General features: G+C 41.5%; 1 protein-coding gene across 3 annotated transcripts in view; it reads right to left on the bottom strand.

The window, feature by feature from the left end:
* Positions 1 to 26,730, bottom strand: part of COP1 (COP1 E3 ubiquitin ligase) — a 125,454-nt gene that overhangs the window by 41,109 nt on the left and 57,615 nt on the right. For all 3 annotated transcript variants that reach the window (XM_080348360.1, XM_080348361.1, XM_080348362.1), the window contains 3 exons: positions 22,386 to 22,494; positions 20,565 to 20,646; positions 13,897 to 14,013 (listed from right to left, as the gene is read on the bottom strand). In XM_080348360.1, the coding sequence (XP_080204486.1) occupies positions 13,897 to 14,013; positions 20,565 to 20,646; positions 22,386 to 22,494 (308 nt within the window). The remainder of the gene's footprint in view (positions 1 to 13,896; positions 14,014 to 20,564; positions 20,647 to 22,385; positions 22,495 to 26,730) is intronic.

The raw sequence follows: 26,730 nt of genomic DNA, 5'->3' as shown, positions 1-26,730 counted from the left end.
GGGATACCAAGGCAAGGACAGCAATGGAAAAATCTACCTGCAATGCAACAGTTTTATATTCAATGGATGTAATGACTAGAAAGCCCCAGGAGCTGCATACAAAGGTTCTGTGTCTCCCCTCTGGAAAACTGAATTGCTGGAGAATCAATGACCATTTTTCTTATTTCGATCATTTAGAAATGCGTAATTCTCAACTGTTCAATATTTAGATTATTGACCCATTCAAAAAATAAGTAATTTACATTGCTCTCAGGTTTTTTCAGTGCTTATAGACTTGAGAGTATGAGTGGTGCTCACTGCTACATATCAGATAAATGTTACAGCCGAGAAGCTGCCACTATTCAAAACCAAAGGTGCAGGGTGGGGAGCCAGATGTTAATTAAGTGATCTTTTACAAGTCTGCTGTTATCAGAGTACATTTTGCCCCCTCCCCCCGCTTCTTTTTTTAAGGTTCTTCAATACCCAACTTAGGTGTCAGATTAATTTGATATATTAATGCTCTGGCTACAGCCCGCAGTCCTGCATGTCTCATGCTACAGCTGTTTTACCGCAACAGAAGCCCAAGTTAAAGCATAACGGTTACATGTATTTATCTTGTGCTTCTTTGACCATGATGATCTGATTTGTTGCATCTAGTAACTCACACTCTCAGCTGACAACTCCCTCAGCTTTTTCTATTTGCTTACCTCCACCTGAACTTCAAGCCTGGATCAAGGCTGCATCTTTTCAGCAGTGAAGCTCTGTGCAATAGTAGTAAGAATAAGAGACAACTTATAGTCTGAGGGGTGTATTTAAAGGACTTGCTCAACAAGATTTAAACTGAGTCAGAGCAAATTCGGTGCAAGGAACCGCACTTCGATTAGGTTATCTTGATGAAACAAAAGCAACAAAATGAAAGGGCGCAAAAAAGCCTCCAAAATATTTCTGGCCAGAAAAAAAGACAAAGAGGTTTGATTTTGGGGAGTTTGATTCCGTTTCTATTTCACTGGTTAAAAAATTATTTCAGAGATGCTGAAGGAAGCTCACTATTGCTCAATACATATTGAAGAGGTTAGCTGAAATCTAATTATGTTTAAACATCTACCTATAGAAACTGATCTTCCCTTTCACTTTTTTCTCCTCTGTATATCAAGCGTAAGCAAAATCAGCACACAGAGTGGACAGAACGAAGCCTTCAAAACTGTCTCAAATTGTATCTAGGCAACTTGTTTACCAGGAAAATATAATAATATCCTTATGCCTTCAAGTGTCTAGAGCCCAGTGGTTCAAACCAGATCTTGTGTTTCAAGTGTCTCCAGCTGAAAGAGCACATGTTGTCGTCCCCCTAAGTGGTGTTTCATGAAGGAGAGGGCAAGCCACCTTTATGAATTTTTTGTTGAATATAAACAAGTAGGAAAAGAACAGAAATCTAACATCAAGACAGGTTAAACAAATGTCTCTTTCAGCACAGCTCAGTGTGATTTCTTGCAATAAAAATGAAGCTTGTATCCTCAGAGGTAAAGCCTTTGGCTCGACTAAAAATGGAAACTGAATCGGGAGGCTCACGAACAACCTCAGTTTCCACTGTTAAAAACTCTTCTTCTGTTAGTATGGAAAAAGAGGAAGACAAAAAGGGACAACATCCCGATTTAAAAATAAAACTCGAATCAACACTGTATTGCAGTACACTGAAGATGATTTGGCACATCAGATGCCTCGGTCCTCAGAGAAAACTGAACAAGGGCCAGGTAAATCAGTGCTGCTCTGTCCCAAAAACCCGAGAAAAGACAGACAGCTGCTATTAGAACCTTAACCTTGAAGACAAAATGCTTTAAAATTAGTTTTTCTTTCATTTGACAGGAGACCTACAAAAGCCTCAGCACTCTCTTGACCTCGAAGCCATCTAACAATCTGCATGCATACTCAGAGATTAACTAAAAAGCTACTAATAAGGCAGCAGAGCCTCTCCAGTGGATCTTCTACATCCTTTCGCACCAGGAAACAGCCTCCCCACAAAGGCAGTGATATCAAAGGCTGGTTAAAACAGAACTCGGGATTTAATTATGAAGAAGTCCAAACTGAAACTTAATGCTATGCAGAGTTTGTTTGAAATCAATTTTTGCTCAAGGACCCTGGAAGTTGTAGAATAACATAGGTTGGAAGGGACCTCTGGAATGCAGCCAGTCCAATGTCCCACTCCAAGAAGGGACAACTGCAAAGCTGGATTCAACTTCCAAATTAAATAATTGTGCTCAAGGGTCCTACGTAGTCGAGCTGTGAGCATTTTCAAAGACAGAGGTTCTGCAAACTGTCCTCTCATCTTAGCTGCCCTGAAAAGTACTCTTAGGTCAAAGGATTAGTGAGAAGTTTTTTAAATCCAAATTTGCTTAAGCTATTTGCTACTGACATAAGAAAGGAAAGGTATTAACCCACCTCTCAGCATTTCAGCATTAATGTTCAGGCTGTGTTTTGCTGCACAAGTTTCTAGTTTCTCAGATCTTTTAGTTTTTGTCCACCTACTCCCACATGATGGAGGTGGCACAAGGCACCTGCCATAAAACCTTAGTTCTCCTCTAATTCATCTTTTTCTTCCTACTAGTAAAAAAGAAAACGGAGAAATGCTGAACTTTAACTGTTTCCAAGTGTGCAATAACAAACCACAGCACTTGGAGATATCCCTGTGACTTTGATCAAAACGTTTAGGGTGGAGATTTATCCTGCCCTACAGCAGAGGGGCAGACTGGAGTCTGAACATCCATATGTGGGTCTCGCTCCAGAGAGAAGATTTGGGATGTAGGATAGTTGAACCCTCTGTCTTCAAGAATAATTTAAGCCAATAAAATAGGTGAACCTTCACATAGGCACTACAAAAAAAGATCATTTTTCATCTTGGGTCTCTTCCAGGGCAGAAGACAGCACATGGAGAAAGAAAAGGATCTTTATTATAGCAATAGAAATGCAGGGTGGCATCTGGGCATTTAACAGAGAATGGCAAGGAAGCCTTTCAGCCAAGGAAACACTATAAAGACATTTATTTCATTTGACAGAGTAATACCAGGATGGGATGCGATCAGCACAGGCTTTGGCCTATCACCAGCCATTTCAGGGAGAGAAGACAGTGCGATCGTTTCCACTACATAAAGAAAATAGATGCTCTGGGAAAAGAGAAAAGGCAAAAACGCATTAGGGACAGGAAACAAAGTGGACCTGAATTCAAGTGAATGAAGCCCTGCACCAAAAATTAACACGAGAATTTTCTGAAGAAATTAGATAATATCGACAGCAGCGAGTTGACATCAGTGCCCTCTTTACAAACCATTTCCCTTACTGTAAGGAAAGAGATTAAGAATGGGTTTGATACAGCCTGAAGCAAAGAACCTTTGACAGACAAAACTATGCGGAGCATTTTGCTGAAGAATGCACTGTGCTGTTTTCCACTTTCGGCATGACAAATCACATGAGGAGGAGAGAGCGGAAATAAATCCATTTCACCCCAACATCTCCCTGTAGAACACTGCAGCACCGGCAAAGCTAACTGGTATTTTGTTGTTGTTTCTCCTCCATATACCTTCCCTTAAAAAAAACCCAAAAAGCAACACAATAAAACAAGAAAATTTTATCCCAAAAGCCATCATGACAAGCACATTAAAATGTTTGTAATGTTTGCTGGTTATGGCTTTGTATTCACAATTTTCTGTTCCAGCAGAAATTGCAAGTACTTTGTTTCTGCAAGACAAAATTACCTATTTGATGCATTTGCTTTTTTCCTCCTCTTTTTACCTGGAGTTCCCTTCGCAGTAAAGGAAAAGGTTTTTCTCTGAATAACCACTTTCCTTTGCCCTAGGGGGATCTCAGCAATCTCTTCTAGAAGCAACGCTCTGGTCCACAGCAGCAAGCTGGAACAATGCCCTTATTTTGTATTTCACGTGCGTGCCCGAGATGATTTGGGATGCGGTACTTCCTTCGTGTTGGCTATCACAGCTCTGTCTAGACAAGTGATCACAAACACCCTTGTACCAGACTTGCAGGGAGATCCTGCTTCCTCCTCATCTTCACAGGCGTCTAAACCTCAACGGCCACCCAAAAAGGGACTGAACTTTGGAAAAGCATTCAATAGGTATTTTCCTTGCAAGTCAAAGCCTTCCCCATCTGCTCTTCCCTTACAGAATGCTCTGAATACTATATAAGATTAAGCAAGGTCTGTATGATTTATTTTGCTGGTGGTAAAATCTTAAAAAAACAAAAGACAAACCTTTTAAGCAAGGAATCCACAGAGCCTGTGATGTTAGCGAGGAGATGAAAGGAAGTTTCTAAAGCAGAGGAAGGCACATGGGTATTCAGGGATGACAACTCAATCTCATTTTCCTACACTGCAATACAGATGATAGGCAGCAGCCTCCAAAAAATCATATTTAGGGAATACAATATAAATCCGGCCTCCAAAATATCATATTTAGGGAATCCAACACAAATCCAGACCAGGTTTTCATTTGAATGAAGGAATACACAGCTTTAAGAAAAGGCCTAACAGGGTTCTGTTTAGCAGACTGGATGACAAAGGAAGCAACACTCCACAAAAACTGAATTACAGAGAGCTGAGGTTAGATTAAACACATCTGGCAGCCTCAGTTTAAAGCCTGGTAAAACCCATACCACGAACAAGCACCTTCTGCATGCCCTTCTACCAAGGAAAGGCTCAGGGACGCAACAACAGAGGGTTTCAGTTTGGCACTTGAAATATTTCGACAGAGCTCTGTAAGGAAGACTGTACCCTGCCTCAGCCAGTGATTTTCATCTCTTACCAACACCAAATGTGCTATTTTTTCTTTTTAATGTATATCAACACTCGCATTTCACTAAAGATCTATATCTCCCTCTGCTGAACAGATGAAGGGAACAGCAGCCTCGACGGGAACCGCCAACTGGGTTTTTAACCTTTGTATTCGACAGATTCCCCATGGCTTGAAGTTACAGATGACATTTGCCGGGTTATGGATAACGGTCTTTACACACTGGGGACATTTTTTACTGACTTCTCTAAAGCTTTTGACACAGCAGCCCATAAAACCTCCACCCTAAATAACTTGTCTCATATTAAGGAGAGAAGGAGGAGACATAAAACATTAGAGATCTTAATCAGTTGAGAAAAGGGCTCTGATGGGAGGGGGAAGCAAAGCACATTTCTCTAAAACTCCTTTGAAACTTTGACCTTTATGGTTTTAAAGAGCTACAGAGATTTCTCAGAGGAGTGAGGGATAGCTGGGTTTTGTGCAATTCAAAGATTGCCTTCTATCAGAGCGCTGGAGAAACAAAATATTCAGAACACAGAAGGAAGATTTACTAATATTACAAAAGCAATGCAGACAACAGCAGTAACAACCTGCAGCTTTTGGAAGAATTCATTCTTTATGCCTAAGAAAGAAAAAAATAATACATGCTGTTCAGACTCTTAAACCAACTTTTCTCCTTGATGCACAATTCCATATGCACTAGTGTGCATATGCACTAGTAGCCCAACGTCCAAAATGAGTTTTAAGACACCCAGAACATGTGAAGAACAGTCATTTTATAATAAAAGCTGCTTCAACTCATGCTGCCTAAATGGACTACATCTCTGAAGATCTGAAACTTCTCACCTGAGCACCAGGAGCCTTACTTGTACAATGACTGTTGGATATCTCTTTTAAAGACAGAAGTACTACATATTTCACCAAACGGATCTCTCCCAATTCAAGATACTTATTGCCCACAGTTATTTGTTCTTACTGCAAACCCAGGTCAGCTCTGGTTCTTGAACGACTCAAAGTTGTGCAGGTCGTGGAGCTGTGATGGAGGGAAAGGGCAGAGTCAGACTCCAAGAGGTCAAGATTATGTAGATAAGGGCTTAAGACATTAAGAAAAGTAGAGATATGAAAAAGAACACCCTCCCTACGATTTAGGAGTACATTTATGAAGCAACAGCTTTAGGGTTTTTATTCTATCAGCAAACATCATACGAAAAGAACCAAACAGGCTTCAGAGCAGTCAAACAGTCTCTATGGAAGCACAGGCTGCTGCCCTATGCATGACAATATGCAGCAGAGGACCAGGGTCTGCCAAATTATCAGTCAAACCCAATTTTGGTCCAGAACTACCTTTTGCTGCACCAGCCGGAGGAGACAGCAGCTTTATTTTACTGGGTTCTGGAGATGACAACCTGATTCACCACCCAAACTGCCCTCAAAGCAGACTCTGCTGGAAGAGATGATGGATAATAAATATAGCTTCACAATCACTAATATTCAAGTCAAAGAATGCTTAAACCAAAACCCCAAAGGTATGGTGGGATTATGCAGACAAGGAAATAAGCGCAGGAAAATACACAATGATACACACATATGCAATGTAGAAAAGAGGCAAAGCACGCTCTAGCTATACAATGAAATCAGTGATGTGAAGAGGAACTAGAGTTGCACACACATCTACAGGTTTTTTGTTGTCCTCTTAAGATTCAGGTGGCTAAGAAAACATTTTTTCAGACAAATTCCTCTCAACCCAAGTATTCAAAATGTCTCCTCTTAAAAACCACACACAATGCTTGGATGCTCACACTATCAAAACAAAGCCTTTGAGGTGAGAGCCCACACCGCATTCGCAGGTTATAGATTTTTCCTGTGCAATGTGACAATCTTCACCAGTTTGTATGGAAAAAGCAGCATGTGCTATAGAAGTCTAGATGTGCACAGTACCTAAATAAAAGGCTGGAACAGTCAATCTATGAGACAACACAGGAAGCTGTTACAGACCAGGTCATGCCAATGAGCAATTCCTTTAAATGAGCTACCAGAAAAACTGCAGCTTTGGAAACTGTTGAGGCCGGAAAGAATTAAACTCTAAGGGACACAGCAACAGCCACTAGCAAGAGCAATTTAGCATTCTGAGGAAAAGATGAATCCTGGAGTTGCCTATTCTGCTCCTGAATTTCAAGGCTCATTTCAATTTTCATGTGAATTTTGTAACATTGACTAAATGACTGCTACACCAGTCAGAAGACAAAATGTTCAGGAAAAGAATATTTAAGCAAACAATTAGCACACTCATTTCCTCTAATGACAGATTTATCCTTTTCTCCAGAGAATCAAATGGAGCTTTTCAAGTTAATTTTATACGTTCACTTGTTACCGAAGTGTGACTACCTCCAGGATGAAGTCTGGAAACTCCCAACAGGTCTCTATATTGTTACTATCCATTGCAAACACTTTATCCAACACAAATCAGAGACTACTCTTCCTGTGCAAGTAAAAAAGAAGTTACAGAAGCTTTTAAACTCTGAAGCTTATGTGACATTTGGATACGGTGCAGTGCCTGGCTGACCTGGTAGCATCCCTGATGTGCAGATACAGGCAAGACAGCTTAACTGCAAACATCGCAGGTTTAAATAACATGGCACAGCTGCATTTCTCCTGCTCAGAAGCAGAATGAGATCTACCTACCAGCACCAGAAAGATTGTCTTCACCAGGATGGCAGAACACACAGCTTGATACTCCCCAGCATCCAAGCAGAGGGATAACTTTTAAGTCAGACCTTCAAGACGGTGTTTTAAGCTGAACAACTCCACTAAATTCAGTGTTCCCCCTACAACAAGTACTGTTGGGACAGAACTACAATCAAAACCACACTGGCCAAAAATACAGATTCCTCCAAACAACCCTCAGCTGACTGAAGCGCTAGAGATGCTTTTAAGGTTACAACAGATAAAACCTTCTGAAATGAGTTCAAATTATAAGGTGACAAGTGTGCCCTTCCAAAACATGGACCTTGTCCCCTATTTACCCCACCCATAGCCTTGGAGATCATGGGCTGGAGGAAGATTATTAAATACCTGCAAAAAAAAAGAAAAGATGCTCTCTAGGTGAAGTCCAACACAAGTAATGGGCAAATCCTGGACAGCTGCGTGCCGTAAAGGCTGAATTTTAAACACTGCTGTGAACTTTTCCACAGGCTTGAAAGAAATGCCTAACCTTTGCCTGCACCTTTGAATACCGTGCTGAATTCACACGCTAAAGGCAATCGTGTAGCTTAAGCCCAAAGAAGATGCCTAACTCCACCCAAAACATGTCATATATTCACAAAAATAGATTTTTTCTGAGTCACTGCAGGCTTTCAATAGAGCAGAGCGCCTGCCCATGAGAATCTATTAAGGTAAGACCTTGCTTTCAGCTGGAAAACATTAATTCTCTTCCAAAAAGGCACACTGCCTTCTCGGTCATTAATATCACATAATTCTTCCTAGCTGAGTGACGAGGCAGGCAAGTCACCCAGATGTGAGGCAGCACGAAAGGCTAGCTCTACAGAGAGATGTTTGGAAAAGAGAAATCACCGCTCCAGTTAGCGCAGCAGAAAAATCAATATTTCACTGGACAAGGATGGTGTCCAAAGCGGTCCTGCCTGGACAGCGTGTATATTAGCAAGATTGAACGATGCTGATAAAGTCGTCACACGTGACCTTGAACTGTAAGTGCATCAGGGCCATGCGGAGATCTTAAGGGGTGGGTAAATAGTTGCAAATGAAAACAAAGCTACTGACATAGCAACAGGAGCCCTTTGGCGTGCTGGATGCTGCGGATCGGTATCACTACTTTTGTGGCCATTCTATAATGAAAGAAAGGCGGTGGCTTTCGAAGCCAGAACAGGATAACATCCTGTAATGCTGAAGATGGTGCACAGGAAAGATCTTTTAAAAAGTACGCAAAACTTGCCAGGAAAGGGCAAAATCACCTTTGAAGGAAAAGCATTTTCTTGAGAAGTGCTCTTGCTCAGTGTCACTGTACAAGTGGGGAAGGAACAAGGAGGAGAGGCAGAGAAGGCAAGAAAGGGAAGAAACCTCATGTTCAGTGCGGATTTGCCCCTTGGTTACTAAAGCTGATCACCATTCAGGCTGACAAAAGCCACCTGGGGCTGAGCTGAGCCAGAAAAAAAGGCAAACTGGTTGTGGCCACACAATTGCCAGTATAAAGGAAGAAACAGAAAAGCAAAATTAGAAGTGTTTAGGAGGGATTACAGTATTCCCAGTGCAGGTAGCCTCAAAATCTGAAGCTGTAAGTGGTAAAACCAACATAAAATCAGCTTTGCTTCATGTTTTACCTCCCCTGGTCACTTAATCTGAACCCGCACAGTCAGGAGTTTGTGACAACGCAGCGAAGTGTTTTGGAGACCTGATCAAGGTTAAGACTAACCCAGCAAAACCTTCAGCTCTGACCACACTGCGGCTGTTCTGTGGCTCTCCTCTGTCCATCTGTACTTGTTCACTGCTTCCATTTATTTTGTGAAGCTCCTGCAGAGCAGGTAGTATCTGTCCCGCATCTCTGAGGAATCCTCCCCATTCCCCAGTCCAAGCTACTAGATTTGTGGGTCCTAAGGGAGAAAAAATTATAGCATGCAAGAGGATGATGCATCTAGCGTAGGAACTTGGGAATCTGAAGTTTTGATGACATGATCTCTGCATAATATATGGGAAATAAAAGGTCAATGGTAGGCGCTGACAGCGTTACAGCATGCTGGGAATAAAGCATCGCTACTATCAATAGCTCTACTGAGCTCACTCCAGTCAGCAGACAGTCTGATCTCACCCAGACTGCACAACTTGGACAGTCAAGCTGCAAACTGCATGCATTTTCAGCCTTTTTTCTTTAAAAAAGCAAGTAGATGGTACTGCTAGAAAATATATGGGTTGAGGGCATCAGCGCTACTGCCGAGGCAGAACAATAATAACTTCAGTCATGATTTATATGGCTAATTTCAGGATAAAACCCTATCTGTTTTTAAAAAGAGGAAAAGACCACAAAATTACCTGATTTTGTATTCGGCAGTGATTACGGTTTATACTGCCCAATGTTTCAACTCAGTAAGCATGCAAATAGAATATTTTATTAAAGTAACAGACAAAAGGGATCTTTTCTTCTTTATGTGCCCTCTTCACCAAAACAGATTTTATCAGGCTGCAGCAGACACACTGGCTTCCGTCTCACCTGAAGTGCCTGTCTGGTTTTAAGAGAATTATTTCCCAACCCAAATACCCATTCCTCTCTCGTATAGGCTCTATTTCCAGTTTATTGCTCATTTGTTCTGTTTTAAGCTACCAAAACGATCTTTTGGTCATCTAAAAGCTTTCAGAGTGAAGAGCCCAGAAAAGAAAGATATACATCATCCATATTAGATGGTAACACTGAGATTTGCTTCTATAGTGGCAACTAAAGCCTGTTTTTCTATGGTATTTGAAGCCAATCTAGTACTCTCTACTAAAGGAAAGTGCTCCATATGGAGAGACACAATTGAACAACACTTGACCATGGCTACATCTAAAAGTTCCAGGATCGCTACACATGTTTACCAACAGGTACACTGAAGCACAGAGGGTTTGACCATGAAATCCACAGAAATCCCAGTTCCAGCCCACATTATGTCCTTTTCAGGAGGCATCACTTAAATCAGTCACTTCGTGTTCTCCTCCTGCAGCCAGTGATGGGCAGGGACCTCCTGAGGAACTTGGCACAAGGGCGAAAGGGATGTTCTCCACAAAGGAAGAACAGTGTGAACAAACAGCAGCGAGCAGCCTAGCAGAACATCAACATCATCTCGTAAGGGGGGGAAAATTACAGCCAAAGCTGCTGAAGCAATAACTCCCATTTCATTGACTGCACCACAGGGTTTGCAGGCTGACCCAGCTTCAAAATCTGCCACTGCAGTCCTTTGGTGGGTGCAGGTGGGAACACTTTCTGAAACCAAGATCCCTGCTTGGGGATTACTTACAGAGCCCTGGAGCTGCGGATGCACAACTGTGGGTACTTACACCGCCATATAGTGAGGGACCCAAGCTGAGGGTACAGCTGCCGTCACTCCCAGCCCTGGAGATGTAGAAATGACCCCACCCCAAAGAGCCCCTGGTTTGAGAACTTGAGGTGCTCAGCAGATGGAGAAAAAAAGGGCAATGAGAACATTTCATCAGGCTGCTGCATCAGCTCACATAACTCACACCACACACTGGTAGAACTCTGTGTGACTTCTAAGGATCCTCCTATTTTTCTGTAAAAGGAAGTTCTTCTAAAACTGGAGAAAGTGAGAGAAAGCACGAAGGTTCCTCCCTGAACATTTTACCCATGCACAATATAGCATCACTGGTAGAAGTGAGCCAACAGTCATGGTTTGACTAACAAATGAGAACAGGTATATAAACTGGAGAGAGGTAGAGAACACCTTAAAATAGCCATCCTATTTCTGTGCAGAATGCAAAGGAGGAACCAGCACTTCAAAGAGATGTTGATCTACCTGAAGCATCTGATGAGGAAAACCCATTTCAAAGAGGCATTTCTAATAGATGGAGGGAAGTGGGCGAGATGCATCAGCCAAGGGCGGAGCAAAGTGTTTCATGAAGCAAGGCATGAAAGAATAAGATCTTACAAAAAGGGGTTTCAGCTTTATGGATGGTTAGGAAAGACCCTCAAAACAAAGCAACAAGAAATGAAAATTGGAAAAAATATTTCAAAATATTAGGAGTGAAAAAATTCAGACTTGCAGTTAAAATTGACTGCTAAAGCAAGGCACACAGGCTTGCAAGCTATTCTGCGTACGAAGAAAGAAGGGAACTGAAACATCTATGTTTAGTAATTTAATAATGGTATATTAAATCAATTTAATTTCTCCTTTTATATCTCAAATATGAAGTACCAATATTTCCCCCCGCCAACCAGTTCATCAATTGCTTCTCTCATCAAGTCAAACTATAAATACACATACCTACATATACAGCATTAAGTTCCATCAAATCAACAAATAAAATGAGAGTATATACAGAAGCAGCACTTCTGCCTAAATACTGTACAAAACTGTGTTGGGCATGCAATGCTAGCAAGTCTTGGCTCTTTTACTGTGGAATAAATCACTGAATAAGTAATTGAAACAATTTTCAAAACTTAAAGCCCTCCAAGCACATGAACGAGCCAAGGCAGAGTTAGGACAGCTTTCTAAAATTGCCCACTACACTGGCGACTGAATTAAGTGTTGAGTGTTTTACATCACTCACCTTTATCCCTACTGGGGGACAAACAGGAATGGCTAAGTCAGTGCACCCAATCCATTTTTGGTTTAGCACTACTACTCAAGAAAACCAGCTTTGACTCTTCCTTTATTAATTTTATAGCCCACGTTGCAAATCACACTATTTACAAGTTATATTGCTTTTTCCACAGACTAAATGGAATTAGTAAACAAGACAAGCTGAAATCGATGGAGGAGAAAATACTGTCGAAACACATGAAACAGGACTGTTTGACTATATGGAGAACAAAAGCAGACACTAGCTCATTTCTTTGGTTTTTTGTTTGTTTTAGGAGTTCAGAAAGAACATATTTTTCAAGATCCCAATATGTCTTTTAATTTCATATACCATTTTGTTCACACGTATTTATGGCTGAAAGATCAATTAGAATTCCTTTGTGAGAAGTAATTCCCATCAGTTCAATTACTCCACGTAATTGTTTCAGCAATCATAGTTAAATATCCATTTTAATTTTTATTTAGAGACTCAATTACCAAGCATAAAGCAGATGTAAACACTTTTAAAATTTTATCTTCTCTCCCTCCTACGCCTTCTTCCCCAGTACAAATACCATTTTTACTCCTCAGCATTCTCTAAATGCTAAAAATGCACATGTAGTCATTTGAAACCTCCATGTAACTCCTGGTGCTCACTAATGCTTCTATCTGATTCACCCCCTCTACCTTCATTGTGGTAACTGATTGATCAGGAAGAATTCTGTTTTGTGGTGCTTTTATGTATCTATTTTAATCAGCATCTGATCTGCTTGGATCTGGTGCTCCCATTTTTCCCTATAGCCTTTCACAGGTAGTCCCTTTCATTCACATGCTGCGAGTAGGTATTGTAATTCAATTCTATTCTTGCACGTAATTCACTAAACTACAGCAAGATGCCTGTCAAGCAAGTCAATATTTTACACTCTAACTTGAATCCATTTTTCGCAGTGTATCAAAATGCAAATTTATTTTTTCCTCTTAAGAGTCACAATCTAAGTAGAACCGGCTTGGAAACTGGAATCTCTAAATGAAATGGCAAGCCAGTGGTTGCAAGAATGATCAACGTATCTCCTGAAGTCCAGAGATAACAAATGTCATCAGAACATCTAGCTACAGGTGCATTAAAACTCCCCAAGGAGAAAGAAAATGCAGAGTTGGTTAAACATTAATAGGTACCTCTGAGTTTCAGCAGCTGCATGCAGAGCATGATACAGTTTCCTCCCAAAGCGATACCTGCTCTGCTCTCAAATCTTTGTACTACCACCAAGAACTATTTAATTTAAATGTATAAAAGGCTCATCATGCCTTCCCCACTGACTACTTAAAAAAATCCCACCATTAACAGTGATGCGTTGCCCAACCTAGAAGGACACGGGGACTGTAGTTGCAGCTACAGGAAACATGCACAGCCACTGTTTTACAGTACGCCCCAGGTAAAATCAGTTAAAATTCCCAGTGTGGCTTCATTGTATTTATAGAGCAACGCTATAAATCAGCAAGAACAACTATCAGCATGTTAACATATTAACTTTGCTACGAGACTCTCGAAGCTGAGCTTTGCCTGGTTGCCTTAGCGATCTCAATCAACACACCAGGCAACTTGCTTTCCTGAGCTTTTCTCTCTGATAGAGGTGCCCAAATTGAAGAGTCAGGCTGCAGGATGACATGTGAGCATCATGATGTCTTCTGGGTGACTGCACACTTGGAAGAGTCTTACTCAGAGGTATTTTAACTGCAAAGACACCCTAGTCTTGGATATAGCAGCCAACCTTGCCTCTTTGCAGGGGAAACTAAGAAATAAAGGAGGAAGAAACAGTATCTCTGTGCCCAAAAACCTGTTTACCTACCTGCACAGCCAAAAGCTAGGTGATACCTGGAAGAGGGGCTGAATTTGACACAACACACATTAGCCTTGGCCTCAATGCTTGCTACCGAGTTGTCCAGGTTGGTAGACCACAGCTTCACTAGAGAAACAGAAAAAGAGAAATAAGTGAACAAAAACAACAGGGGGGAAAAAAAGGATAATAAAAAAATCAACCTCATCTGAAAAGCACAAAAATATAGTTATTTCACATATAAGATTTTGAAAGGTCTCAACTCGCTAAGATGTTAGTTATCATAAAAGGTAAGGTACTGCTGATGGCTGGGAAGTTTGAGAACATTCTCAATTGCGCACTGTAAATATTCTGCCCACCTCCATACACACAGGAGATGCTGGAAGTCCACATCCCACACTGCTGAGAACATCAGAGCAGGCAACTAACCACACATTAGAATTTCAGCTTTTGAGGCCACTGGAGTGCAGATTCATATACCCAAGAGCAGGAAGGCTTGCGTGCTTTTTAGTCCTTGTCCCTTAGCTGAGATGCAAGAACTCCATGGCAGAATTGCTTTGCACAGAGTGAATATACCTAATTGTATACTTGAGCACATTGAGAACGTGTTTTATTTTTGAGAAACGAGCATGGACAGGAGAGAAATCAGTATGCCAGCTTCCTATGATGATATATTCCCCTGCTACAAGAACTCTCCTGTTTAACGGGACTCCTGTGTGAACACTGATTAAACTACATGGTACAGAATGAGCTGTTCCCTTAAGTACTCCAGTGCTTTGCAGGACAACTGACAGAAAAGGTCAGAAGCTTTTCAAAATACAGCCTTCCCCACCCTCCACAAACACCTCAAGTACCTTTTAACCTTAAAGATGGAGAGTGCCAAGTGCTCCTCACATGGCCCACTTTACTACAAAAAGCTGCAGATTAAACACTTAGCTCATGGTCCAGGTGATGGAGCATAACACACTGGCATCAAGCCCTGTTGATGTCTACGAGGCAGACTTAAATAAGACTCAAATGTTTTTCCTTCCCCCTTTTCTTGCTGAGGCAGGAGGCACAGCAAGCTGAAGCCAAGGTTTGAACACGCAGGAGCTACGTGAAGGCTCAACCCCCTCATCAGCTCCCAAGAGCTTCTTCAGATCTCTGGTCAGTGGGTCATCCACCGCCTTTTTACAGAAACCTCACTTTGGAGGTGAAGCGAGCAAAACCAGCTAAAGAATAGCAAACTTGTTACTCACTGAGGTCAATAAATGAGGGAAGTGGCCTCATGGTGTGTCCCCCCCACCCTCTGAGGACCCCTCTGTGTCACCTCTTGCTCAGTCTTCCCCAGGAGCTCTGAAGAAGCAGCAAGGCTTCCATGTGGATTGCTCAAGGAAAAGGAGAAACACTGGCAGGTTCATTCTAATGTACCTGCTTTTTAATAGCACGGCAAGCAACAAAAGGTGACAAGACTGCACTATTTCTGACCACATGTAGGAAAACTGCTTCAAGAATCAAGGAAATCTGTGACTGCTCAGAGCTCCCTAAGGAATCATTTTAAATACAGCCCTGTGTGGGTATCTGACAGCTGCCTGGAACCATCATAAAGCAGCACACACATACACCAGAAATACAAACACTGATGCATACTGTATTTGCACATAAGCATTATGTAAAATTCAATGAAAACAGCACCCACCTTGTTTTCGGTTTTAAGAAATAAATCCGTTCTCACTTACCAGAGCTATAATATACATCCAAAACATCTAGCTACGTCTCTAAATAAAACCCACAGCTTTGCAAGCATGGCTTAAGATGCTCTCTTCTCCCAAGTGAGGCTGGGTGATATAGATTATATACCTCCTCCATCGTGCTGTGTGCTTGGGGTGGAAAACAGAGCCAGGAAAGCCAGTTTTGCAAAACAATAAAACACAAGTATTTCACTTTAATGAACAGACACCAAGAGATGTATAGTCTAAGTTGCAGGGGCAGTAGAGGACTTGGAGTTTACGGATGGTATAGGAAACAAATAATACCACAATTACCAGAGGACGCAGTTGGCAGATATTGCTTCAACCTGCAGCACACAGGGAGGTTACATGATCTCACAGTTCAGAGCGACGTCCTGCCCAAATCCGGTACTAAAACCGCACAGGCTTGTCTTAAAGCCTTCCACAACCTGGCATCAATACTTAAAGTTGTGTCTAAAGTGGCCAAGTCTCTCCTTGACACCACCTCTAATAAATGAACAGCCATCTGGTCTCGGTTTTGTAGCAAAAGCTAATTGAGGACTCAGCTTCAACTTGGCTCCTTTTTTCATTTAAGTTTTCTGGCCATAAGCTGAGCCATTTAATCTGGTGAAGAGTCGACCTGTGTGTTCAAAGCCATCATAATACTCATTACAACTGACAGACACAGATTAGAGTCTGCAATTTCTGTGATCTAACTGCTGTGGGATACGCTGCGCTCCAATTATATCTTAGTCAGTACCATAAAAAAGGATATATGCGACATATAACAACACGTAATGAAACATGTCAAGTTTTACCCGGAACTGCCCATTATTTTTTAAAAAGAACTGACAGGTTAATAAAGCATAATTCATAAGGGTAGAGTTTACTTGCTGTAGCTTTCAGCAATTTTGCTGAGGTCGAGGCAGTAATTATACAATGTACAGACATCTTGATAACACCTAGAATTGTGCTGATGAGACAAGCAACCATCTGAGATTGACAATTTCTAAAACACATGTTCTCCAAGCATATGTTTCCTAATTTTGCAGCTGCTGAGAGAAACATCCTCTATGTAGCCAAATGTCTACCAAAGTAGTACAAGATGTCTCCAGAACGGCTTTTTCAGTTTAAAATGTTTAAGTCTTTTTCAAGATACTTTTTATTTGGTTGGAGCTTTACACCATCTGTGTAAGTTTATAAATTCATTTTCTATAGATCAGTTCTGTGTCTAAACACTGATTAAACGAGGCGAAAGCCTGTACCGCAGGAGCTGAAGGTGTAGGTGTACACAGGTGGTACACTGATAGTAAGGATATTTCATCCAGCCTGTCATTCTTGCAATTCTGATCTGCCCATGTGACAGACAGCCTGCTGTTACTTCAAAAAGCTGTAAACCACAAATAGGATATTCCTACCAGAAAACTCATTTATGTGGATGAGAGGAACCCCTAGGAAAGGAGGAAGCTGCTGAATGGTCCTGCAAGGCAAAATGTGGGGGTCAGGAGGATGATGTAAACTGATGGCTGTAAGCAGGCAATGACCACAGGGTGCTCCTCCTTGAAGATATTTGGGTTGGTACTTTAACTACTAACATCTTCTTGACCTTTCAAAGGTATTCCCAAGTGAATCCAACAACCCCACAAATCTCCAGGAAACTATCGAACCTCTTTTAGCCAGAAAAATGAGCAAACTAAAAGTTCAACCTGATATTTTAAGAGCAATAAACATCTAAACCTGCAGTTAAAATCAGCAGAAGCTGAAGGAGTAAAGTATTACTGAAAACGAAGCCCCAAACGATTCTCTGGAAGTCCTCAAGATAGAAGAGGAGCAAACTCTGCTCTGCTGTTCTCAGGCGAGTTCCCTTTCTAGAAGGCCAGGGGTCTTTTTTGTGAAGCCAACTCCGCAAATCTCTGTTGCCTCCGTGAATTCAGGGGTGTTACAAAAGTAGTTGTAGGACTGGTACCAATGGTCTTGCTTACCAAGGTAGCGTGGAAAGTACTTTCCTTAGATGTAATGAAACAGATGCTTGCATTCCTTGTCATGAAACAATGAAAATTAACCTCTTGCTATGGCTCAGAGTAATCAGGTGCTTCTGTTCTGCTCCACCTCTCCCATTTTGAGCCACGAGTAGTGAAGGGACTACAGCTTACAGAAAAGATGTAAAACCAGGACTCCTCCTTCAGTTGAATCTGTCAGTTCTGCTTGTATCTCACTGCGCTTCAAAAACAATCCAAGAGCAGAAAACAAATGCTCCATCATTCCAAACAGGTCTCTATCCCAGTGGAGACTTAAATTCTACCCACATGGCATCACAAAATATTTTGTTCTGTCTTATCACGGCCATTATATCACATTCTCAATCCAGAGCAGACATGGATGTTGGGCTGAGAAGCAGCTGTAAGTCATTAGCTAAGTGCACTAGCACCAGCCCTATCTTGGCACTTTGAAGACATTATTTTGCCTTTACAAAATTAAATAATCTTTTCTCCTCCACTAGCAGAAATTCACCCTTTCTTTCTTACATGAGAATCACAGCTCCTGCCATTATTATGTGCATAAAAGACCTGAAATTAAGACTGTGCCATTTCCCCAAGCTGCTTGTAGCACAAGTAAACACTTTAATTTTGCTCGCTGCTATCTAGTTAGTATATACCTTTGGGTCCCTATAGACATATGCAACTACCTTTGCCCCTTTAAAAGGGAAGAGCATAACAACTGCAGATAAAAGTGAGGTTTTCATACACACAGTAGTTACTTCAAATACAATAATGCTTTTACGCTCTCATTATCTGCTATTAAAGTAGAAAGATCTTCCGCAAATAAGCATCCTGGATTATGGACAATAATGCAGGACCCGAGGCCCAAGGATGCTGTTTCTAATTATATCAGAATAATTTTATCCTTAATGGTACTCCATTTGTTAGCATGCCCTTTGCCGTGCCTGAGCCCTGCACAGACAGCTGTGAAGTACTGATGACAGGATTTTTCATCTAAAAGCTCTTTCCCCAATACATGCCTACCGAGCATACAAAGTGCTTTAAAAATCAGCTTCCAACTTGAAAAGACCGAGGAGAGACAGGCAGATACACCAGCAAGCGGGAAGAACCGGCAAAGCCGTCACTTTTCTTCTGGCTTGTCCTGATCGCTTGACAGGACAATGTTACATCCCTGCTCTCCGGGGAAGGGTGGTGAGATCAGCTCCAATTGCTCTGGCCACACCAATATCCACCAGCATCGAGATTTCTTGTTAGAAAGCCCAGTGTGGCGTCAGTAAGAGAGGACAGGAAGAGTACAAAGAACTTGGATTTCCCACCGCTGTACATGGCCAAATGTGCATTATATGTACCCAAAGCTGGCCAAGAACTCAACCACCCCTGAACGAGATAAGCAGAAAGACAAAAATTCAAGTTAGGCAGGTCTGAGTTAAGACAACTCATCATAGGTGTTACCTTTTCCTCACATTTAACCCTTTCAGTGTGATCTCTGAAATGAAAGGTGGACACTACAACATTAATTTGGACATTTGCTGCTATCGCTCCGTACCATAAAGACATACAAAATCTATGCTTATTGCAAATACTTTCACTCAGCACTCCATTTGTCTCTAATGGACTCGTTACATATGCAAATGACAGGCAAACTGTGGTAGAGGTAAAGGATAAAATGTTCCAGCTTGGTTTTATCCACCAAAACCCCAATACACCTTCAAAAGACCTTTGCACATTGAAATGCAAGTTATGTAGAACCACAGACTTTATTACAATAATTTCTAAGTAAACACTACGCTTTTAGAAACTATTACTGAAGAAGAGAACTGTTAAACTAGAGACAGGAGCTCTGCTTGCAGCTGGCTTTGCAGAACAGGACAACTTGTTAACATGCTAATAAATGCATGTCTACCTGGCAGATAAGCTTTTTCAAATGCACAGCATGAGTGGGGAGAAACGTGATGAAGAGGTTGATAATTTACAAGGTGAATGTTCACTCCTGCTGCATTTAAGCATACAGAAAACTCTCAACTTGCACCAAAGAGGGGTAGGAAAGTGTATCAAAAACATTTAAAACCCAACTGAAATATAAACTAACCACTGAAGCTGCATTTTGTACATGGAATTACCAGCTACACAAAGACTGCCAAGTGCAATTGAGGAACGCTGGTATAGCTTTCATTCAAAACAGAATTTAAAAGCATTTTAGAGGGGGAAGCAGCTTGCAAGGTTTAATGTTTATGAAAAACTAATCTATCATTTCAAAGCAAATCACAAAATGCTCTGTCCAGAGCTGTATCAGCTCATCTGGGTGAGTTGATCCCCCTGACTGTGAAAGGAACTCTACAGTTCTTGCTGCTTAATAACTCTAATTTGATATTGTAAACATATTACAGATAAAATCTTCTTGATTAAGGATGAAAAATCCCTTTCTTTAGAAGTTTCCTATTTCTTTTTGAACATTTTTCTACCAGTATGTTGGGAAAGAGCTTGTCTTAAGGGTTCTTCAAACAAAACTCTTTGTCAAACAGACCAGTGTTCCCATTCAGTTCATCACATAAAACTGCTAAAACCCAGGTAAAACTGCAGGAGGTGTTTTAACTTCTCTTTTTTCCCAGACAACCAAAGTTTTGAAATATAAATACATGCTATTGTTTTGAAAGGCCCCAAGGCTTTAACTCAACAAGCTTAACTAATGTTAAAATACATTTTGCTTTGTTTCGTGTCCTGGAAAATGCCAGCTAGAGAGCATATTACCCCAGAAAAATGAACACGGCACCAAGAAACCTTCATCCAAAGAAAGTCTCTCCCCTTCTCTAAGATCTGAACAGTTCAGTAGTACCTTGACACATTACCATATCAACCACAATCTTGAAGGCAGCTGAGGAATTAACTGCTTGAAATATCACAGTTTTGTTCCTCAAAGGGAATACACAGAATGCAAGCCCTCTGCACAGAGACTGAAAAAGCAAAATAATACCTTTGGCATCATCAGAGCCTGAAGCCAATAGCTTTGGGTCCATCAAGTTAAAGTCAACACTCCAGCACCTTTTCTCATGCTCCTGTTTAGAGAAACAAGAAAAACATTGGAAGGTAGTGAGCTGTAATCTGATAAAAGAGTAAATGAAAACAACACATGCTGTTTGGCATAAATTGTCAGGAGAGTCCTCGTCAGAGAAGCTTACTGTGTGTTTCACAGTTTCTCAAAAAAATACCTTTTCTCCCAGTCAGACCAATGCTTGTAGTATGTTAGACATGCCATGAACACAGAAAACAGTAGAACAGCAATTCTAAAAACTAAAACTGGTATTTTTTCACTTGAAAGAAAAAAAATATTTCAGGAAATACACAAAGACTTATTTTTGCAGCACAGTTTGGCTAGCTGTGGTTCTCCTGTGTGCCGCTGCTTATTCTAGTAGATCACAGATTTATCTCCTAATACCGATCAGATGCTCATTCAAAGCCATTTCAAATATCTCTCTGAAAGTCCAGCAAATCCTCACCTTCCTATTGAGGTATTAAACAAAACTTCAGGTGTCTAATCCTGTGTTTTTCCACTCAAATATTCTTACAAGGCTGCACACTCTCCTCCAAAACACAGAAAAGCTGTATTTGCTATGCTGGCACATCTCACATGGAAGCAAAATGCTGCATTGAATGAAACCTGAAATTCAGTCAAACCCTTTTGTTTCAGGCTTTTGCAAGACAACGACGTGAATAGCTCGCCAGGATAGAGCCACTAAAGGATTTCTAATACATGCGAAGCAGATGTCAGTGTGCATGCCTCCATGCAAATCCAAATAAAAAATTCAAGTAATCTGATAGGAAGCAAAATGAGTTTGTTTTAACACAAGCAACAGCTGGTCCTCTCTAGGTTCATTATTCAGCCTCATAAAGAAATGCAAAATATATTTGAGAGTATAACAGACAAGATTTATTTTCTCCAATATAATTTATTTTTAATTGAGTTATGCAAGAGGTTAGTGAAAATAATTATTATAAAATGTCCAAAATACAATGAAAAAGTAAACAAGGGCTTAAATAGGAATTAAAACTTATGTTGAACTGTCAAGAAGGGGGAACTGAAGGCTAGTTTGCAGTTCATTCATTATCTCTGAGCAGCTGCAATGCACTATGTACCTACACAGCAGCACTTCCAGCCTCTCCCCAAACACATAATTTGCTCTTCCAACCTCCTTGTTCTGACCACAAGCCTCTCAGAATCCATTATATAGAAATACAATGCTCAAATTGCATTAAAAGAAAAAATGCCAAGAAGTTCTCCTGATATGGGTCTCGCTGTTGATCTCAGCCCACACGCGTACATAAGCTGCTCTGCCGAGCGCGGGGCTGTGTCAGGAAAGGTTTCCCTGACCACTCTGTTCACTTCGTCTGCATTTTGCTTTTCTGCTTTAGGAGCACCTGCAGCAGCAATCACTGCAGGATTTTAGAAAAGGCTTTTAACAAAGACTGAAGTGGAACAGGCACAGAGAGACAGAGGTTTCTAAAGAAAGGTGAGACAAACAACTCCCATTCCTCCCTGTACAGATTCCCTGCCCAAAAGAAGCGGCAAGAAAACGTCAATGGCCTCACAACTGTGACGAGAAGATCTAGCTGTCTCCCTCAGAGAACTGTAGCTCAATAAAGCTGTGCGGATGAGACACACTTACTGAACAGGAGGGGCACCCATTTCACCCTGTGGAATGTGAAAGCCTGTTGCTGGACTAGAAGCAGAATCTCAGACCAAATACCGATCTCTCAACATGGTCCATGGCGTGGGGAAGTGCTGATTGTGTGTTACCTGGTAGACCTTGGATCTTTGTCCCGTGAATCCATCCCAAAGGATGACGGTGCCTTCATAGTCACTGCTGGCTAGCAGGTTCTTGTGGTAACTACTCCAGCTGATACAGCTGAAAAAGAAAAAGAGCTCCACTCAGTCACACCTTCCAACACACACACAGAAAGAGAAAATAATTCTGGCAATACATCAGGCAATTACTGTCTTTGCAAAGCACATAGCATCTGATCAAGCCAACCCACTGAAACACTCGGGAAAGGACAAAGCCAAAACCCACCAGAAATAAAACAAACTTTCCTCTGTAAACTAAAAGAAAAGCTTTATTTGCTTAAGTGACATGCGAAGCACTCAGGTTTAGGATTTTTTTGTTTAAATGCACTCATCTCTAACCCTGCAATTGTTTTGCTATTTAGTTCTACTCAAATTCCCACAGAGAGTGCAGGGTTTGACTTCTTAGCCTCTTGCCAATAGCTACGACTATTATTATTACCATAAAGACAACTACTTAGCCAACAGAAGCTAAACATGTAAAACACATAGCTGCATGGATGGTACATCAACCAATCCTCTGGCACATATGTAATGTTCTATATATGCACCTATGTGCAAATCGACGTGTGACTTCTGAGAAACCGCTTCCAGCTTTGTGTAGATGTGCAAAGACTCCCTTCCCCACACAGAAGGAAACAGCCATTTGCTTGCTATGGGCAGTTCAGGAAATGCTTCTGATGGAGAATTGCAAAATACATTGCACCGATTTAGATTTTAAACTGAATCAAGTGGCTGTGCAAATCTAAACAGCAATTCCACTGGCAAACTAACCATCATTAGACAAAACAAGAGCAGTAACACTGCCAAGTCACATTTGGAGCACTCTGGCACTATGCCTCCGCTCTGACTCTCAAAAAACGTGACAGAGGTAAGAAGATTTGTAATACTTGTTCACCAATTTCTGGACCATCTGGCAGAAAAGCTCACCAGTTGGTATCAACTGTGATGCATGTAACAGAATCTGAATTGACAGATCCAATTCATGCAGGTCATCAAATAACTGCCCTGACACAGTTAACTAGATTACAGTAGCCTTGGGGCCAAGTTTTAACCAACAATATCAACTAGAAGTCCACGGTTCTGTAACTTTTTAATACTGCTTTGATCAGCACAGCTACACATTGGAATATGATAGAGATACGGGGATACTGACTTACAAGTATTATACCTTGACAAATTCTTGATTCTACTACACACATGCAACCTGTTCTCCTTGGGAATACAGCATTTACCCACAGAAAAGGGAAAAAAATCATTTTACTTTTTAAACATAGTTAAAAAACAAATAAAAATAGTTAAAGCAGCACTTGTGTTCTGCTCCCAAGTACGGTCAAGCTTAACTTACTGGGGTGTGAGTTTTGTAACTACTGAGGGACTATGCACACTAACCACTAATCACAGCTCGCCACTATTTGTGTGGCATCAACAAGCTTATTTCAGGCTCTGGAGCAGCCAAAAAATGGCACGCAAGAAACTCAACTGTTTTTTAAGACAAATTTGAAGAAATATATGGAAGGACTAACATGCTGTTGGTGCTTGCATCAGCAGGAAACATGACTGAATGATCCCAAAGACTCTCACTTTCTCCGCACAAGTTCACCTTCAGCTTATAGAAACGAGACAAAGTTGTCCAACGGCAGTGGCTTTCTGCAAGCCTCTTGCACCACTGCATGATGCCTGGAGAAGACCTTCAGGATACACCATCCCCAGTGGGTCAGCTGGGAGCTTTCTCTGGAATGGCCACTGCAGAGGAGCATTTGATGACAGTGCTTTCAACCTGTCAAACACTTCTATCTACCTATAGCCTGTCCACACACACACTTCCTTTGTGTAGTAGCGTCCCTTGGTTCTAAAACTTCGCATTCAGAAGCTTAAGTTTTATTGACCCAGTAAGTCATTATCTTTAACCACCAGCTTCTAAAAGGGCATTTGAGATGACGCAGCTCAGCCAACGCTCTCCCTGACTTCACCTCTTTCATGATACGTCATTAATTAGAAAACGTCAGTGTCCTCAACCCTTGTAGGTATAAGGGCTGTCCACAAATATATCATCAAGGAGCTATCGTTACACCAGCTCCACTACCTTTAGGTACCTGCAGAAAAGTAGGTCTTGACAGTCCATGATTTACTATAAGCCATATTCAGAGAGGCTTAAGTGGCTCCCCGAGGACCGAATGAAGCTGGCGGGCACTGCCCACCCGGAGCACAAGATGAAGGTTGCAGCAGCCCACAGATAACCACGTCTGACGTCTGGAGTCCTGTTTCCAGGCACAGCAGTCGATCACTGATGGAAGCAAAAGCGGTTTGGAGCCCTACAGCTGCAACACAGCGAGGCTGTGGGCTGAGAGCAGCCTCCAGCTAATGGCAGGGGGTGGACATTGCACTAGACATTTATCGGTTCAAACCTGTGCCCCCTGCCATCCCCACTCAAGTCAGGGCTTCAAGGAGCTTAAGGAAAGAGAATAATCTGTAAGTATAGCCACCATACAAGCAGGAAAAAGAAAGCCCAGGGCCAGATCTATGTGGAGAGCTTTGAGAGTGCATTGGCAGGTGGAAAAAGGCAGAGGTGCTGGTACCACCCTGGCTGGTTAGAGGATGGATGCTCTGTGCTAGGGGAGCGTCAGATCCAGGAAAGACCCGAGCACTGCAAGCTGAACTGTGAAGAGAATAATCACATAACTGCAGCTTGTCAAAAAAGAAATCACCTCTGATGAGGAAAGTTAGGAATTATTGAATGGACAGAAAAATATAAAGGATGGCGTTTAACAGTGCTGCTTGAGGTGTGATAGATCTAAGGACATAAGAAATATCAGGTTTCTAAGGCAGAGGTGATATTGGATCTATCAATATAGATGGAGAAAAATGAAGCCTTTCTGTGCCCAAAAGCATGCACCTTAGCTCTGGCACAACAAGGATCAAGCTAGGCTTTCTGTCCCACTGAAGCCTGATGGTGTTAGCAAGGGGTTAACACTCACTTGGAAAGCATTTGTAGCTAGACTGAGAAGGGAAAACAGGAACTGACAGGTGAAAAATGTTTAGGGATTTGCAGCCACTAAGTGGTTCAATTAACACCTTTTAAGTCACACACATCATAAATCTTTCATTTTTAAGGAATATGATTAAAGGATCATAATAAGACAAAAACAATCCCGTCCTAGCTCTCTGCCTTAATTCTCCCCTCATCACCATCCAACTCTCTGTACAAAGTCTGAAACTAGACTTTTCTCCTTGACATTGCAATACCTGAGCTTCTTTATAACTTTAATCCTCTGAAGTAACCTTTGTAGAGCACAATTCATGGTTGGATCAGGTGGAGGGGAGCTCCCTCTCCAGGCAAAGGATGTTTTTTACCAAGGGCTCTCTCTTGGTTGCATTCTCTGGCATCTGTGATGATACAGGCCTGCAAAAGGCTCTCCTCCGTGTGGATTCCCTGGGACCTACACAGGGTTGAGATGCTACTGCAATACTCAGAGATCTTTTTTCCATGTCCAACATGGGCAATTTGGTTGAAACTTCAAAGACATCTACCTTTTTGGGTTCACTTGAGATGTTATCATGGGTAAGATATGGAGTGAGAGACTCAAAAATGCAAGGGGGAGCAAGCTGGAGAAGAGGAAAGGAAAGAGACAAAGGTGAGATAGACCCAAAAATGCAGCTTACACAGTCCTCAAACAGAGTAAGCATCAAAACCCCACAAGTACAGAAAAAATAACCTTTTGTAGACAACCTTTAGATGGTCTCCTGTCACACCCAGGGAGAAACTGATGTGTGGAAGCTATGAGATTTGACACAAAAATAGCTACTGAAGGCTGAGATAACACACAATTCAGTGCTGGATTAAAAGGAGTTGTGCTAGGTCATCTTTTATTTTAAATACTAGTACCTGTATTTTTTCAGGTTTGTGTTTTGTTCTTTAATCCAGAAACAGGGTAATATAGTTACACCCCTGAGGTTTTTCTTGCCATAAATTGTGACAACTTTCCATCCTAGGAGATTAGCGGGGAGAAACTCTAGTTGAAAGCTAATCACTGACCTCCAAAACACCCTTCTAACCTTGGCATCCGATCCAAACACACAGAAACCCCGACACTGTAAAGATTTATGCGCATCCTTCATTTTATTTGGAGATACAAGTGGGCCAGCTCAGTTAGCACTGTCGGTAGCGCTGATGTTTCTTTCATGAGCCAGTGTTTTTATGGCTGAAACGTCTCAAATCCACATACAAGTTACCCGGTGTCAACCACTCCTCTGGCAGTGAGTTAAGCAGAGTTAAAGCTTTTGATAAGGCACAAACTGC

The sequence above is a fragment of the Nesoenas mayeri genome, assembly GCF_963082525.1.
Source record: "Nesoenas mayeri genome assembly, chromosome: 8".
NCBI lineage: Eukaryota > Metazoa > Chordata > Aves > Columbiformes > Columbidae > Nesoenas > Nesoenas mayeri.
Note: the sequence above shows the minus strand (reverse complement) of the source record. Positions and strands in the feature narration are given on the sequence as shown.